General features: G+C 41.0%; 1 protein-coding gene across 1 annotated transcript; it reads right to left on the bottom strand.

Annotated features, from left to right (window-relative positions):
- Positions 1-738: 738 nt before the first annotated feature.
- On the bottom strand, positions 739-18,245 carry LOC129168137 (solute carrier family 2, facilitated glucose transporter member 4-like). The gene is made up of 11 exons (XM_054753053.1): positions 18,014-18,245; positions 16,109-16,204; positions 15,206-15,366; positions 12,531-12,655; positions 8,956-9,071; positions 8,349-8,511; positions 7,525-7,712; positions 7,350-7,454; positions 2,952-3,053; positions 2,675-2,878; positions 739-1,203 (listed from the first exon to the last, which is right to left on the bottom strand). Exons 1-11 carry the CDS (start codon positions 18,044-18,046, stop codon positions 979-981), a joined length of 1,518 nt encoding a protein of 505 aa, XP_054609028.1. The 5' UTR covers positions 18,047-18,245; the 3' UTR covers positions 739-978.
- Between the last annotated feature and the right edge of the window lie 445 nt (positions 18,246-18,690).

Raw genomic sequence — 18,690 nt, 5'->3', positions numbered from 1 at the left:
GGTTGTGCAGGGGTGTCAAACGGCAGCTGGCTATGTGGAGATGTTGCAGGGGGCATCCCTCATGAAGGCCCTCGTCTGTGTGGTGATGACTGGCTTTTTCAACAGGACAACGCTGCACTTGACAAAGGACTTCTTCCAGAGGGATAAGCTCACTCTTTTGGGCCATCCTACGTGTTCCCCTAATCTAAATCCAATTCAGTACATTTGGGGATGGGTGGTAAGGAAAAATGGCCATCAGTTCCAGACCGTGGATGCCCTACGTGAAGCCATCTTCACCACTTAGAGCAATGTTCCCACTAGCCTCCTGGAAACAGTCGCATCAAGCAAGCCCAAAGCCATTTTTGAGCTGATTAACAAGAATGGGACAGCTACTCGTTATTGAATGCGTTTTATTTCTATTATAGGGGGATTCCAGGGTTTTGGTTTTTTTTTTTTAGCTATGGTTTTAAACTTTTCATCAGCTGATGAACAGCCTATTGAACTTTGATGCTTGTTTGCAATAAATTGCTTACGTACTAAAAACATTTTTCGTCTCACTGGAATTTCGTTATGTTGCATTTTGAAGCGCTACTTCCAACAGTGCAAAATACCTATTTTGCAATTTTTTTCAACTGGTCTTATAATATTGATCGGGAGTGTATGTATGCGTGTATACCGTATTTAAAGGGGAAGTAAAATTTCTTTCAATGTTCTGAACTCCTGTTTCCATGCCAGTGCTGCTTCAGTAAGATTCTCGTATGGTTTGATGCCCATCTTTATTTGCTATGTTATGGAATACAAAAAATAGGCAGACATGCATAAGTTGAAAAAGCTGCTATAAGTTCCAGTATCTGGCGTTAAAGTGCAGGAAATCCCATTTGTGGAATTAAAGAATATTTAAGTATCTGGAGAACACCACACACCATTTAGAAACAATACAATGCGAAACACATTTTCACTACAAGGGAGTCTCTCTTTCTCTCTTATTCTGCAACGTTCTCAGTCCATGATTTCCTCCCCTAAGTAGTCCAGTTCCGTGCTGGCCTTGTCCATATTCAGGTCCAGATTCATGTCCATCATGCCGTCAGCGGAGTGCTGCAGGAAGTTGGCCGCAATCTGGTCAAATGTTTTGCCTCGCGTCTCAGGAACACGGAAGAACGTGAATACCAGGAAGAACAGCAGCAGACCAGCGAAGATCAAAAAGACGTACGGACCACAAAGATCCTAAAATAAAAACAGAATACTTTTGTTTTTAAATGTGGAATTATTCTGTGCCATTTACATTTTCTATGCGCGCATACATGTGTATATACTTGTACAGTATACTGTGCGTTACTGTACGTTCTTTGATCCCACCCTCACCTGTCCATGGTCATGACCTTTGGGTTGACTTTCCTCTGTAGGGTGGCTGTGTTAGGCACGCTACGTAGCTATTTTCCACCTATTGAGGAATTACGTGTAATTATCTTATTGATATTGAATTGAATTGTGAATTATTTGTGAATGATATGAACCACTTTGTGAATGTGAAATACTAATCTTTAGTATTTAGCATAGTAGTTTAAAAGTTCACCGATTAAATTTTATATATCTGTTATATGTTTTATAGTAAGAGATAGATCATGTCGACTTATAACTTGCACGCTGAAAAAGTGCGTGCACTCCTATATACATGTACAATGTACATAACTACTCACATTTATAAAGACAGTAAATATATACTGTATTTTCTATATTTACAGTAGGAGGTAGATCTTTGGGAATTGGTCATTTTAAAAGTAGCTTGCAGGCTGAAAAAGAGTAAGCACCGCTTGTTTATATACATGCTGTAACCATGTCGTAAAAAGGCACATTCATGGTAACATGTAATACTTACAGTATTTTGGTCATTTTAAGCATTACTGGAACTTCTTTTTCCACAGAGAGCATAGCAACTAACGCTCCTTCTGTCATAGAGAGTGTGTTCTGCGTTTGCTACCATTAATCACGGCAGCATTCGTCTGAGCCACCGCCGACGACTACTTTTGGGCAAATGAGGATTACTGTAGTAGACTGACTATACAGACGAGCTACAGGTTTTAGAAGCTGAGCGGGCAAGAAGAGAAGGTGAAACGTCCGAGCAGACGCGGGGGCCGAGCGAGTCAGGACCGACATGACTTGGTGGTGTAAATGTGGAGCTTGCCAAGCCATGGCGACAGAAATCGAGTGTTTCTGCTGCACTGAGTGGCACACGGTGTTACCACCGATGAAAATCCTCAGTCACAGAATCCAAGTCCTCAGGTAAAAATGTGAACAAGCATATCTCTGAGTGTTACGAGTGATGTCATCGGGTACATTTGGAAATAACTACATCGAATTTTATGTAAATGTATATACATTTTGGCTCATTTTTATGCTTGAAAATGATTCATTTGGGCAAGAAATACCCAACATTTGCTTAAATATGCATATGTTTTGACTAATAATAGTCGATATTCAAGGAGGGATAACTATTTCCAAATATATATTATATATACACAGTATATCTGATTGCCAACAAATTTTGCTTAGTTATGTTATTTAAAAAACTCAAAATACAGTGTTCAGTTGCTGTCTAGCTCACGGGTGAGCTGATCATCTCGGTACAAGCTAGTTGGCTAGATTTCTACGGTTGTTGCCCTGCTTGACAGGATAAAGGCACGAGCTGGATACTTACAGCAACGTACTGGAAGCACATGCCAACAATGAAGTTGGCAGTCCAGTTGGAGCAGCCAGCCACAGCCATGGCGGCCGGTCTGGGACCCTGGGAGAACAATTCGGCCACAAAGAACCACGGGATTGGACCCGGCCCCACCTCGAAGAAAGCCACAAAGCCGAAAATGGACAGCATGCTAATGTAGCTCATGAATGGAACGCTATCCTGTAGGGTTTCGGACAGGACACATGTCAGGAAATAGCCAGAACCGGTATAGACTAAATACCGGGGTACTGACCAATAAGCTGAGTGCTGCAGTCATGATAACGGCACAGATGCACATGCCGCTGAGTCCGAGCATGTGTAGCGTCCTCCGACCCATCCTCTCAACCAGGAAGAGCTGTCAAGGACACTCGTTAGAACACTTCAACATGTCTAATTCTTGGACCGCTTTTGCAGACGGCCTGAGGAGATGCACAAAAAGAAAATTGAGCCCCTGAAGCCAGTTTGACTTTGCAACATGAAACTCTTCACATTGGTGATGTGCGATACCATTGATTCGTTTCCCATATGATTCTGAGTAAAATTCAGGCTGGTATCGGCGATACCGATCCGATACTTTGTGCAAATTCACCTAATGTAAATGTTAAAAGTTTACTTCATATCATAGCAAAAAGAATACAATACATTTAATTAATTAATGAATTTACATACATTTTTTATTTCATAAATGAACTAATTCAGTACCATAGACGTAATTGTATGTTTTATAATCCCAAACGGCCGATTCCAACAACGTATTGATAGGTCTTTTACATATTTTTGCGCAAAAAGAGGTGATGATGCACCTCTCTACTAATGCATTAACATTTCAGAGCACCTTTAAGGTGGCAGAAGTGCATTTCATAAGAGCTCGGCAGGGATCGTTTCAATGGAAGAATCACACATGACAGGAAGGAGAGCGTGGAGGAGTGTAGCGTGCAGACGGTTACGCATTCTAGGGAAATTTTAACGCATGCACGCACGCACACACACACACACGTGCACATACATAGTTCCGTTCCATATATTTAAAAAATATAAATTGTTATTATGATGTAAAACAGCTCCTTTTTGTGTTGTTTTTATGTTGTGGTTCAGTTGTTTTGATATTTAAGCTGTCCCAAAAGCAAAAAAAAATTGTATCTAAGTGAAGGTTATGACTGAAATGTATCTTTTCACAAAAAGTTGTTTTTGTCCCTTTTCTAGTCGGGAACTGATATTTTCCTGAAACTTACCTGTGTGCTACTGCTGATTACTAAAGAACGAAAAAAGGTAGAAACAATCTTTTTCTACTGATGAAAGCCGGGAGTCTAATCTTACTTTTGGTAGGTTCCATGTTTACATTGCCATACAACACAATATTCTGTGTGCTTTGAAAGATCAGTCAATCATCTAAATTACGACGGTACTGAAGGGGTTGACTTTTGAAAAATGCCTGGGACTCAATGAGATAATATATGAGCCGCACGTCGGCCTCGGGGTTAGCATGTTTGGCCACACAGTCTCCGTTTGGCCATCTCTGTGTGGAGTTTGCATGTTCTCCCCGTGTGTGTGTGGGTTTACTCCGGATACTCCGGTTTCCTCCCACATTCAAAAAAACATGCATGTTAGGTTAATTGGAGACTCTAAATTGTCCATAGGTATGAATGTGAGTGTGAATGGTAGTTTTTTCTGATGTTGTATTACACTACCAGCCACATTAGGTGTATTTGCACAAAGTATCGGATCGGCGTCGTCGATACCAGCCTGAATTTTACCCAGTATCAGATCGAAAATGACATCAGTGGTATTGCACATCACTAGCACACATTGCAGTAATCTTTACTTCCGTGAACACATGGAAAGGCGTGTGACATTGTGCTTTTGCACATGCACGTCACTTTCCGGACGCTTTGATTTCACATTAACAAATCGCATATTTTTGGTAATGTGTTTTATTTAAACCAAAAAATCTGATTAGGGCATCGTACCCAGCGGTGCGAACGTTGCCCTTGAGACTTTTTTGTGCATCTACTCATGATATACATGCTGTAGCTACTGATTTTCTCGTTGCTACGTAAAACCAGCTTTGTGGGTTAAATTTCTTTTTCAAAAATCCAGGTGCTACTGAGCCAATTCTGGCCAAATTTGACCACTTCAGATACTTTCAGATTCTTTGGAGAAACCTCCAAAATGGTAATTCATGTGTCAAACAGACAAAGTTACAAACCAACAATATGAGTATAGTCATGCCCCGTTTATCGCGGTTAATTGGTTCCAAACTTGACAGTAATAAGTGAATTTCCATGAAGTAGGATTGCTTATTTATAAATCAAAGATTTTTTTATACTTAGAGCATAGAAAACCTATTTACGACCTGCTAAATATGTTTTTTTTTAACATTACTAGAGCCCTCTAGACATGAAATAACATCACTTTTACACCTGTATTACCCAATATAGTTGACATAATAGAAAATAAGAAGTCTTAGACATACATAAGACATTATATTGACTCACACTTGAGCATTCACAGCATACTTGGTGGCTATTATCTCAATGCAACGTTCCAGACACCTCTTGTCAGTGTAGTAATACTACTGCAATGGCACTACTGCAATGACGTAGTAAACATTCACACAGGTGCTGCTGTCAGCCACAAATTGCAACACTCAGTAACTCTACAGTAGCAAGCTGACATGCGTGCCACTTCTCAGGCCCCGCCTCTCCTATCACAGCTATTGCACTACATGTAACAGCTTCTAAATGCCTTATATTTCTATTTTGCCTCAGTTAGCCATTTTTGAATTGAAAATGCTAAATCTGGGCCAAGAATACGTACAATTTGCTCATATTTGCATGTGTTTTGACGACTAATAGGCCGCATTCAGCCACAAAACAGTGATCATTTATGAATTAATTTTTGTTTGCCACACTTAAATGTTTCGGATCAATCAAGCAAATGTAAATATTAGTCCATGACAACATGACTGAACATAAAATGCAGTTTTTAAATGAAACTTTGTATTATAATGGGAAATAAATCCAAATCTACTTGGCCCTGTGTGAAAAAGTACCCTTAGCAGCAACAACTGCAATCAAGCGTTTGTGATAACTTGCAATGAGTCTCTTACAGCGCTGTGGAGGAATTCTGGCCCACTCATCTTTGCAGAATTGTTGTCATTCAGCCACATTGGAGGGTTTTCCAGCATGAAGCGCCTTTTTAAGGTCATGCCACAGCATCTCAATAGGATTCAGGTCAGGACTTTGACTAGGCCACTCCAAAGTCTTCATTTTGTTTTTCTTCAGCCATTCAGAGGTGGACTTGCTGGTGTGTTTTGGATCATTGTCCTGCTGCAGAACCCAAGTTGGTTTCAGCTTGAGGTCACCAACAGATGGCCGGACTGTGTTCTTCAGGATTTTTTAGCAGACAGCAGAATTTATGGTTCCATTTATCACAGCAAGTCTTCCAGGTCCTGAAGCAACAAAACAGCCCCAGACCATCACTCTACCACCACCATATTTTACTGTTGATATGATGTTTTTTCTGAAATGCGGCGTTGCTTTTACGCCAGATGTAATGGGACACACACCTTCCAAAAATTTCAACTTTTGTTTCGTCAGACTACAAAGTATTTTCCCAAAGGTCTTGAGGATCATCAAGGTGTTTTCGTGCAAAATTGAGACAAGCCTTAATGTTCTTTTTGTTCAGCAGTGGTTTTGGTCTTAGAACTCTGCCATGTAGGCTGTTTTTGCCCAGTGTCTTTCTTATGGTGGAGTCATGAACACGGACCTTAACTGAGGCAAGCGAGGCCTGCAGTTCTTTGGATGTTGTTGTGGGGTCTTTTGTGACCTCTTTCTGAGGGGGGGCAAAACAGGGAGCAATCACTTTTTCACACAAGGCCATGTAGGCTTTTTTTTCTCCATTAATGATAGAAAGTTTCATTAGAAAACTTGTTCAGTTGTGTTGTCATTGACTAATATTTACATTTGTTTGATGATCTGAATCATTTAAGTGTGACAACCCAAAAAATAAGAAATCAAACCACCGTATTTGTATGAGTTCATTTAGCCATGTTTATGCTTAATTTAATGCTTAATTTTGGCAAAAAATATGTAAAATATGCTTAAATATGCAATTTTTTCCTCCTAACAATAGGCCGTATTCAATTACAAAACAGCTTGATTATTAATTAATATATTTTTGAAAAGGGCCGCACGGTGGTCTAGTGGTTACCATGTTGGCCACACAGTCACAGTCAGGAGATCGGGAAGACCTGGGTTCGATTCTCCCTGGGGCACTTCTGTGTTGAGTTTGCATGTTCTCCCCGTGCGTGGGTGGGTTTTCTCCGGGTACTCCGGTTTCCTCCCACATTCCAAAAACATGCATGTTAGGTTAATTGGTGACTCTAAATTGTCCATAGGTATGAATGTGAGTGTGAATTATTGTTTGTCTATATGTGCCCTGCCATTGGCTGGCGACCAGTCCAGGGTGTACCCCGCCTGTCGCCCGGAGGACAGCTGGGATAGGCTCCAGCATACCCCCACAACCCTAATGAGGAGAAGCGGCGTAGAAAATGGATGGATATTTTTGAAAAACCATAGTAGAATGAAGCCACGAAATTTGAACCGCAATGTGACAAGGGACGACTGTATTGTCAATTGATCCTACTGACCGACACTACAGTGAAAGCGCAGTTGACGATGCCGGCTCCTATTGTGGCGTAAACTGGACTTTGGACTCCGGCCTTGGTGAAGATACTGGTGGAGTAGTAGAAAATCTGAAACGACAAAAAAAAAAAAGTAACTTAACTCACTTTTTTTTTTATGGGGTTACAATTAGCTATGTACCGCGTTGATGCCGGATAGTTGCTGGGAAAGTTGCAACAGGATGGAAATAACCATGGGTTGGCGGTACACTGGTGAGCGGAAGAGCTCCAAAATGGACACTTTGCGCTCCATGTCCATCCTCCTCTTCTCTTCTTTCATCTCCGCTAGCAGGTCGCCCACTTCCTGTCGGCCAGTCAGCCTCCTTAGGCCTGGTGAAAAGTCGTTAAAAGTTTAGCTATGTGTGCGGTCACTGGCTAATTGCGGAGGAAGGTATACAATAACAGTTGATGTACCATATCATATATCATTGTAGAAACGGACAGTGCTGTTGAGTCACCCTAAAAGACTCTAAAAATTTTGCTTAACAACAAGGTTCGTTAGCAAAACTCCCAGTTGTAACATATCGCTAATTCAAATCAGGAAGGGGGCAAACACTTATATGCACTTAGAATTGTTTTATGCATGTAAACCTAATTATAAAACTATACAAACGTGTTTTGAGGGTCAACCATGGATGACATCATAGACGGGCAATGTAACTTCTGGTTCTGGTTGCCATTTTGTTTGCTAGCTAATGTGAGGCTAACAAAGAAGGATGTTTTCTGATAAAAAAAAAATATATTAAGAATACAGATGGACTCAGGCAGCATATTTATAACTCAACAAGACGTGCGCGCTAACCAGAGAAAGCACACAAAACAAGGCAAAATTGTGGCGTAACCTTTCGACGTTAACTCGCTAACCAGGGCGGACGTTAACCGGGGTTCCACTGTACCATGAAATGTATAGCACAAATGTAAAGCTCCTGGACATTCAGAGAAAAAAAGAATAAAAACCCAACTGACCACGCTTGGCATGGTGTTCCTGGCAGCGTACTATGTATAGGAAGCGAGGGCTCTCGGGGCAGAAAGGCAATAGCCCCATCTGGAGGACGGTCGGCACCACCGTCAGGCCCAATAGGACGGGCCACAGGTCCTCGCTGCCGAGTAACGACTCCAGGCCCAGGATCTGTTCAAAAAACAAATACTTTAACATATTCATTCAACTGTGGAAACGATCTGTCACGTTCTATGCTGTTATTTGGGTTTTGCTCACATCTGCTGTTTTCAGAGACTTCAGTTTCCGGTGCTGTGCGGAGCCACGAGACACGCTATATGTTTTAGATGTACCTAGCCTTTTGCTAACTTGGTGTTTGCCTTCTTGGTCTCGTGGCTTCACCCAGCACCGCTGCAGCCCTCTTTAGTTTTTTTTCCCCTTCTGACCTTTGAGCATATTTGCCTTTATAGACTTTTGCTGATCAAATAAAGCATTGTAACTTCACCTTCGCCATGAATTGGCATATTTCACACATAGTTGCAAATGGGGATTAATCATGGTTAATTAATTTGAAAACTGTGATTAATTTGGTTACATTTTTAATCACTTGACAGCGTTTATATGTATAGGTATTACCTGTGCAATGAGAATCCCAGTAACGATGGCCAGTTGGTGCAGCGTACCCAGTGCCCCCCGCAAGCTGGTTGGTGCAATTTCACCCACGTACATGGGGGTCAAGCCTGATGCCAGCCCTGCAATTCAAGCCTGAATTAGGTTTCTGCATGGTCATTTTTTGACAGCGTCTTGATTCGTTCACTGCTTTTTTTTCTGGATGCCCACAAACAATCAAAAATGACTTCACCCCAGTCTTCTTGAGCCCAACCCCTGTAGCCGTTGCAGAATACCAGTCTGTCCCTGATTTTTCTCTTGAGATAAGCGGCTTCTCTGCGCCTTTCTTGTCACCAGGCCATCATCCAGAAGTCTTAGCCTCACTCCTGCCTTCCACCATTCAAGCAAGGGCTGCACTGGTGGCGCCCCGATCCCACAGTCAAATCAACTTCCAGAGACAGTCCAGTCAGCATGAGAGTCATCTTCAACCAACACTCTGACCTATGTTAACCACTAACATGGTTAATCACTAACATGATGTCAGCTGGTCCTTGTGTGGCAGGGCTGAAATGCAGTGGAAATGTTTTTTTTAGGATTAAGTTCCTTTTCATGACAAAGAGGGCGTTTGCAATTAATTTCTATTCCCCTTATCACTCTTCATAACATTCTGGACTACAGTATATTCCAATGGCCAATATAAAAACTGAGATAGGAGACATTGTCAAAATTATATTTTTGTCACTCTCCAAATGTTTGGCCATTACTGTACATGTTGCTGTGAAACCGCTCATATTCATATCATATTCATAGAACTGCTCATCTTTGCATATTGCATATGGTGTAAGGGAAAAAACAGAAATGATGTACTAAAAAAAGCCGACCAATCACAGCTTTGCGATCCAATACACCCTTGAGGTGAAGTTAAACATTTTTGGAGGTGCCCATCAAGCTCCACCAAAGGGTTTGGGGGAAGCCAACCTGCATCGTGACAAGCATAATTCAGGCTTTGGTGTCCATTAGGACAAAAAAAAGAAGAAAAAAAAAAACGCAGCAAAAACACAATTAAAAACGGCAAAGACTAGGGGTGTTACAACATGATGACATATGTTGTTGTGATAATAAATGCATTAATTAAATCACACAATAAATGAAAATGAACTCGATAATTTTGCCGGCCTCCATAAATTGCTGCTACTACGGTATTTTGCTCTTTTCTTGCCTCCAAACAGGCAGGAAGAGGGTTTAGTCTGTGCGATTTTGCGCCATATAAAAAAAGCTTGAACGAAGTGAGCCCTCTTGTAATCATTTCGTCTCTTTGTCCCTGTGAGGGGAGCCGGGGCCGCTAGCATACACACAGCAGTAAGATTGTTGCCTCGTGAGGAGCAACGCAAGGTAGAAATTAGGAGGGAAAAAGATGCTTGCAAAGCCAAATGCCACCAGCCCCGGTGTGGGAATATTTCGGCTTCAAACCAAATGAACAAGGTGAGCCCATCAATACAGATGAGCCGATATGCCAAATTTGGTTGAAAGCGGTGGCAAAAAAAAAAAGCAACGCAAGGAACTCGCTCACCGAAAACATAACCACCCGACCCCGTTTAAAACTACACATCACGATGCAGAGCCTTCGTCCCGACAGTTAACACTCACTGAGACTTTTGGTCGACAAAGTAAACACACTAACGGAGCAGCGCAAAATGGTGTGGGCTCACAGAAAGTGTACTTTGCTACATCGCACAAAAAATGCTGCTCTTTAATACGGTTGAAAAGCAGCATTTCAAGAAATGCTGAAAATGTTTGACAGGCGGTACAAGTTGCCTGTGAGAAAGTATTTGTCAAACACCAATTCCACAACTTTACAGCAGTAAAAGATGACATGTTAAAGAAAATAGTGCACTATTATTATATACACTACGTCCCCTACTAACGAACATCCGACGTGCAAACACTCGTAGATACGAACACAAGCCGACTGGTCTATTTTATTTCATGATTTTTTTCAAAAATTGCCATATTTTGTCATTTCAATTTTTTCGAAATACAAAGGCGCTATTTTTGTATTGCGCGCCATTCCGCCGCTACGAATGGTGGGTAAAAGCATCCCTCTCGCGCAATCTTTCTCAGTTCATCTGCACTTGTCGCTGATAACATCTCGGAGCACGCCGTTTGTACCTCACGTCACAGAGACGTTTGTTATCCGTTATCATGGCTGATAAATCGAGTGCAAGTGCTAGTAGTAGTGGCAGGAAACGTCAAGCAATTTCTATGGAAACCAAGGTGGCCATCATCAGGAAGTTGGACGGTGGTGAGAAAATGGCTAATGTAGCGCGTGCTTATGGAGTGAATCACTCAACCATAGGAACAATTTACACAGGCAAGGTTGGAATTACGGAACATGTGAAGACTTCTGTACCAATGGCATCCACTATCATTACAAAGAGGAGTCTAACGACGACGAAGATTTGTCCTTTCTTCAATAATTCCCCCTCCTGCTCCACCACTACCACCGACGACGTATGCTCGACCACTCCTCTTCAAAGGTAAATAACATTTATCATTACGTATTATTATATCATTTTTATTATTGTTTTTTTCATTAATTATCCTCCTTTAATATTACTACTGCATCCAAACTCATATTTACATACATACGCATATACTGTATATGTATACATGTACATGTAGTACCTATATCATTGGTAATATTACCTTTTCCCCTACTTAAGAACAATTCGACTTAAGAACGGTTGTCTGGAACCAATTGTGTTCGTTAGTTGGGGACTTAGTGTATATGTATCATGGTATATAAATATAATTATTATTATGACATATTATAACATTAGTGGTTAAATTGCTCTCAAAATAATGTTGACAGTAATATTATTTATATCAGGGGTCACCAATGTGGTCCCCGTGGGTACCAGGTAGCCCCCCACGACCACATAAGGCGCCTGCAGGCCTGCTTTTCATTCAGGTTTTCAGTTAATAATAAAAGAACGTTTTCATTTTGTAAAAGTAGCTCTCACAAGGAAAAACGTTGGTGACCCCTGGTTTATATAATAATTTGGGGGACAGTAAACATTTCAAAATGCACCGGCATTGTTTTGTGACTCAGTTAAATTAAAAAATCTGTTTGCCCAATCATATTTTTTTTCACTGTTTTTTTTTCACTACTTTTCTCCTAAAAATAATGTTCAAATCTCATCTTGTCTCTTCCTCGTAGACCCAATTTTTGTGAATCGTCTCGTCTCCCCCCTTGCAAAGACATAATAAAAACAGCAATACACAAAAAAGCTTTAAAAACAATAAAATAGCAAACGGTTAATTAACAACACATGATTTAAAAAAAAGCAACAACAACAATAAAAACAGCAAAAGCAATGCAAAAATAAACAAAACATAAAAAAAACACAATAAATACAGCAAAACACAATAATAAGTCGCAAAACATATACAGCTACAGTAAAAACACACTCAAACGTAGCAAAAAACATTAAAAAAACCCACAAAAAACCAAAACCGGCCAAACACAACAAAAGCAGCAAAAACAATACAACCAGCGAAACACAATGAAAACAGCAAAAACACAATGAGAATCGTATTACCACAGTAGGCGCCAATGACGAAGCGTCCGAGAATCATCATTTCAAAGGAGCGACACAGTTTGGACATTCCCATCAGGCTACCACCCATGAAGGCAAGCAGGTTGTTGATGAGCATGGCCTTCCTCCTGGGCAAACACACCTTGCATAAAATAATCATTTCATATGAACATTTGTCTAAAATCATTTCACGGCCTGCGCCGTGCATGCTTTGTAGAGGGGGAAAAAAAAAGAGGAGGCTCCGCTACACATCTTAACATTTTGAAAAGAAAGCTTGATAGAGGGTGGCCTAGTAGTTAGCATGTTGGCTACACAGTCAGGAGATCTGGCTTCGAATCTCAGGGTGTTACGACCCTGGGTGTAGTTGTGGCAGATTGCCCACATTTTTCCCTTGTGTTGGAGGACCCTGGCTCCCCGGATTGGCTGCAGCAGGGGAACCACCTCCTATACAAGACCAAGCAAGACACCTGGAAGAGGACGAGCACCTTCCATGTCTCTCTCCTTCGCCTCCCAAACCTGGATGTGTTGGACTCTGAACTACAGTAGAGGACACCTTACGCTACAGACCTGCTGTTTTCTTTTTTCCTTTTCCTGTAAATAAATTCATTGTTGGCTCCATCGGTAATTTGGGACTAGAGGGGAGTTGGGAACTCTTCCATTTTATGTTAAACCATGGTGTTCCCCAGCCAGGGCATAACGTAATCGGGGGCTCGTAGGTATCTTGGTGAGTAAACTTCCATTAAGACGCTCATTCGTCCATTTCGGCTCCTTGGGTTCATTTTGTGGTGTAGAAATTGGTGAGAAAGTTAACTCAATTTGTGAGGATTGTCCTCTTCGGCTCGGTGTCAGCTGTGCACAACTGAAAGTGATTGGCTTAATTACTATTTGTCGCTCGTTAAAAGTTTCTGCTCTCGTGTGTGAAAAAGAAAAGGGAATATTTGGTTACAATTTGCTTCGTGGACGTATGTTCGTTTACTAGTTTTATTTTGGTGTGTGGGGAGATAAACGTATAGCAAAAAAGTGAGAAAATGGACATCATCTCTGCGTGTGTGGGTTTTCTCCGGGTACTCCTCCCACATTCCAAAAATATGCACGTTAGTGACAAAATTGTCCATACAGCAGGTATGAATGTCTAAGTATTTTATCCTTTCAGCCTCTCATCTACACGGGAACAGCGTTAGTGTAAAAATAGAGTGGGAAAATCTGAAAACGCCGGCTCGCCATTTCCGTGTGGACGAGCAAATCGGCTACAATTTTAAAATGATGACGTCACCGCCCTGTGACGAGAAGTGAGTGAGCTTTAACGACAAGCAAACATATGTGAACATTTCGAGTGTCATGACTCACCGCTGTGGACGTTCTCCCTGCATTTTCTTGTCTTATCTTCCCAAAATGACGCACATGTAATTCCACAAGCCTTGAAAAGCTGAAGACGACGGACTTACGGGCATGCGTTCTTTCTTTTTCCATGGTTTGGTGTCATGTGGCTCCGTCCACGTATCTGTGCCTTGTGTATGACATCATTTTCACTCGGTTATCCGTTCCCATCTGGATGCAATGATTTACTAATCCGGCACAGTGTGGACGCAACTTTTTTTTTTCCAACCCGCCAAAAATAAAAATCCCAAGAACTTTCCCGTTTGGACAGGGCCTATATGTGCCCTATGATTGGCTGACAACCAGTCCAGGGTGTACCCCGCCACTCCCCCAAAGTCGGCTGGGATAGGTTGCAGCATATAGCGAGGACAAGCGGCATAGAAAATGAATGAATGATAGTTTGATCGAAGTTCATAATGAATAATTAGGCCAATGTTAGAAGACGTATATGTCACAGCAGTCCTTGCGTGAGTACTCAGCCCGTTAGTCTTCTTATATTACAATATTTGCCGGAGGAATAAGCACTCAGAGGCATCAGTCAGCTGGGAGAAAACGTTTGTTTATACTAACAAGGAAAAAAACATATAAACACTGCCATCCAGTGGTCACAATGAGCTACAGCATTTTATCATTTAGAGCAGTATGATGAAAAAAGACAGTTGTAGCTCCAATTTATTTATTTGTGAAATGGGTAAGTGTTAATATGTCCAAGTTGGGCAACGTTGAGTGTTGATAAATGAAAAGACAAGTAGGGTATAGTTAGTATAATAATCAGTGTTAACTTACGAATTTACACGCTCAGCTTTATTCTGTCAGCGGTCCTCCCTCGCTCTATTGGCGGCGACAGTGTTGCTTTTGCCAGTAATAATCTTTTTTAACTCTGCATATAACGCTCCATAATAATTACTTGCTCATCTTGTGTAAAATACACCGGCTGGGATGGAAGTAGAAGAATATGACGTCAAATGCCCCCTTTTATGTGAGCGTAAAGCCGAGAACCGGACTTGACAAAGTAAGTTGCGAATTAAGTAAGTTGCAATACCGTTTAGCTTTGTTTGGGGATTTTAGGTTTTGTTGAGTTGCATCTTGAGCACAAAGCCTGGGTTGGTTGAACCACTTTCGCAGAATACCCCCCCATTAGAGTCATGGACATGTAGCATTTATTTGCTCTTACTTTCTCTTGAAACTGCAATGTTTTGTGTTATTATGATTGTCATTATTTTCAGTTTTGCCACTTTTTTTTTTCCTTCTTTTGGTTCTTGTTTTTGTCTTTTTTGTCCTTTTAAGTAACACGCTCTTACCTTCCCAACCACTCCGAAACAAAACCGACACAGAAGGAGGACAGCATGCCCCCGATAGAGAAGATGGCCACAGACAGAGACCACAAGGACGTAAGCGTCCCGGTCGGGATGGACTGTCCATAGCGATGCACCCACGTTGCGTTGTAGTCTTTTTCAATGATCTAAAAAAAAAAAAAATCAAATCACCACAAAGACACATGTTAAAACAAATCCGATGATGTCAACTCTAAAGGTCGTGTGCGTGTGTGTGTGTGTGTGTGTGTGTGTGTGTGTGTGTGTGTCTCGCATAAACATGTCAGCCTCTATTTTGGTTTCAGCGTCAGCTGACGTTTGCATGAGGGTCAAGGTGAGACGTGTCTGAAAAAGTCACCTGACTCTCAACCTGCCCCAACCTCCAAATAAAAACCCTCTTTTGTTATTTTGTAGTACTGTATTTTTATTTGTACTTGTTCAAATAAAAGTGGTATAAAACTGTACTATTTTGGGATTTTTCAATATAGAATTTAGATAAATTATTGTTTGCATAATTCCAGTGTTAAAATTTGTTTAATTATTTTATAGTATTAGAATGAATACCTTAAATATATTATTCATTCAACGAATGAATACTATATTGTATGTGTTATTACTTTGTTTATTTTGATATTTATTTAATCATTGATTATTTTGTTGATAGTAAAATTGCAGAACAATTGTATTGAGTTTTATACAATATATTAATGTACATATACTGTATATAAACACATAGTATTATAGATAGTATATTTCTGATTCCCATATAGCGTTCATTGCACTGCCAACTCATACAGTGTTAGCATCAGCCTAGCTAGCATGTTACTTTACTGTGCAGCAAATAGCTTCTTTTTTTGCAGCATTTGCTGTATTTTCTGAAGTTAGTACTACCTTCTGGGGTGCATTAATGACGCCAATGTTGTATCCAAACTCCAGTGATCCCAGTACGGCGGTGAAGACGGACAGTCCGAGGGTTCCAGTCACCGTCTGCAAGGCACACGTTATTTTTGCTTTAATTGTGAATAAAGTCAACAACGGCGACTATTCGTTACCTCCCCCTTGAAAGTAATTGCTTTCAATGACACGCCGCACTTCCTGGTTTGGTGTCATGTGATCACATCCTTACAACATACAGTCATATAGACATACTGTACTGTATCTTTGACTAGCATTTTTGCAGTCGGTTCCTACAAACAGCAGAGTGCTCCTGTTTTTGTTCTTTTTCAGTAAAAACAGCAGTGCAGGTCTGTCATATAGAGGATGTTTTGCAGTAGGTCCTTAAAAACAGTGGAGCGTTCTTCTCGTATTGAGGATCTTTGACCACCATTTTAGTTGAAAAACAACAGAGTCCACCTGTTATATAGAGGATCTTTGACGCATATTTTGCAGTAGGTCCTTAAAAACAGCAGAGCGTTCCTCTCGTGTTGAGGATCTTTGGCCACTATTTTTGTTTAAAACAACAGAGTGCTCCTGTTATGTAGAGGATCTTTGACGTATATTTTTGCAGTAGGTCCTTAAAAACAGCAGACTGCTCCTGTCACATAGAGGATCTTTGACTAGCACTTTTACAGTAGGTCCTTAGAAACAGCATAGTGTTCCTGTGATGATTTTTGCAGTAAAAACAGCAGGACGCTTCTGGCATATAAAGGATCTTTGACTAGTGCTTTTGCAGTAGGTTCTTAAAAACAGCAGAGCGCTTCTGTCATATAGAGGATCTTTGACAAGCGTTCTTTTGCAGTACAGTCCTTAAAAACAGTAGAACATTTCTCTCGTGTTGAGGATCTTTGGTCACTATTTTTGTTTAAAAACAACAGAGCACTCCTGTGAAATAGAGGATCTTTGACAGGTTCTTAAAAACAGCAGATTGCTCCTGTCATATAAAGGATCTTCGAAGAGCATATTTTACAGTAGGTCCTTAACACCAGCATAGCACTCCTGTCATTTAGAAGATCTTTTTTTTGCAGTAGGTTTATAAAAAACAGCAGAGCATTCATCGCGTATGGGAGGATCTTTGACCACCATTTTAATTTAAAAACAACAGAGCACTCCTGTTACGTAGAGGATCTTTGCAGTAGGTCCTAAAAAACAAGCAGACTGCTCCTGTCAAATAAAGGATCTTTGACTAGCATTTTTACAGTAGGCCCCTAAAAACAGCAGCGTGCTCCTGTAATTTTTTTGCAGTACAAACAGCAGAGCACTTCTGTTATATAAAGGATCTTTGACAAGTGTTCTTTTGCAGTAGGTCCTTAAAAACAGTAGAGCGTTCCTCTTGTGTTGAGGATCTCTGACCACCATTTTAGTTTAACAACAACAAATTTGCTCCTGTTATGTAGAGGATCTTTGACACATATTTTTGCAGTAGGTCCTTAAAAACAGTAGACTGCTCCTGTCATATTTTTTTTAGTCAAAAAGGCAGAGCGCTTCTGGCATATCACGGATCTTTGATAAGTCTTGTTTTGTTTTTTGCAGTCCTTAAAGTCCTTAAAACCAGCAAACCATTCGTTGATCTTTGATTTGACTTTGATTTGGCTTTTGTTTAAAACAGGCAGAGCTCTTCTGTCATACTGAGGATCCTTGACTAGCCTTTTTGCAATTAAAAACAGCAATTGTTTATGCGGGCGCTAGCTTAGAAGGGTGAAGCAGTCAAACCAGTACCTCACTAAACCCAACACTCAAGGTCAAACCTCTAAAAAGCACATAAAAAACAAGTTTTTGCATCTGTTTAGGGCGTGTTTCAACAGAAGAACTACTTATTTAATCACACTTCCACATAAAATAAACAACAAATGCACTGACCTCTCCTCCCAGTTGCTGAAACCCGGCCGGCATGACTTTGGCAGCCCCCCCACTTGGCGACACAAGTGGAGACACGTGTGACCCCCACCCCTCTGAAAATTTCCACGTAAAAAAAAAAAAAACAGAAAAAAAAGAAATAAATAATTCCAACAGGGTGTATGTCTTATTTTGAAGATCTGTCCAGCTGAGGTAGAAACCAGTCACTAGCCAACAGAGTTGGAGGTGGGGTGGGGGGTGGAGTAACGGGTGGGCGGATTTCCCAGGATCCCTGATCTTGATGTCCTGCAACAGAGGACGTCGAGCAGTCGTGGAAGACTCTCTTGACCTTAACAAACCACGTGCCAATTGTTTCTATTTTTGAGGGGACATGCCAAATGGTCCACCAGCCCACACACACCCCCGCCCGGCCCCATTGGACTTGTTTCTGTCCCCCCACTGCACACAACAGAGCCCTTAACAGCCGTGAAACAGGTGGTACCTTTATTTGGGATCTATTATACCGGAAGACCTCTTAGTTCGTCAACTTGGACAAGCCCGCCCCCCATTGGGGGCCACCATACATGTCTGTTATTATCATCATTATAAACAAGACTTTTTTTGTTGCAGTAGAACCTTTAAAACAGCAGAGTGCTCCTATTACGTCAAAAAACCTTTTGTGCCCAAGACCACTGATCTCG

The sequence above is a fragment of the Dunckerocampus dactyliophorus genome, chromosome 15 (genome assembly GCF_027744805.1).
Source record: "Dunckerocampus dactyliophorus isolate RoL2022-P2 chromosome 15, RoL_Ddac_1.1, whole genome shotgun sequence".
In the NCBI taxonomy this organism is placed as follows: Eukaryota; Metazoa; Chordata; class Actinopteri; order Syngnathiformes; family Syngnathidae; genus Dunckerocampus; species Dunckerocampus dactyliophorus.
This window is presented reverse-complemented; position numbering and strand designations above follow the sequence as displayed.

Coding starts and splice junctions, on each gene's coding strand:
- LOC129168137 (XM_054753053.1), bottom strand. CDS start 18,046: ATGCCGGCCGGGTTTCAGCAACTGGGAGGAGAG. Junction 15,367..16,108: donor TCATTAATGCACCCCAGAAG/GTAGTACTAACT, acceptor TTTTTTTTTTAG/ATCATTGAAAAAGACTACAA. Junction 3,054..7,349: donor GCGCTTTCACTGTAGTGTCG/GTCAGTAGGATC, acceptor TGTCCTTGACAG/CTCTTCCTGGTTGAGAGGAT.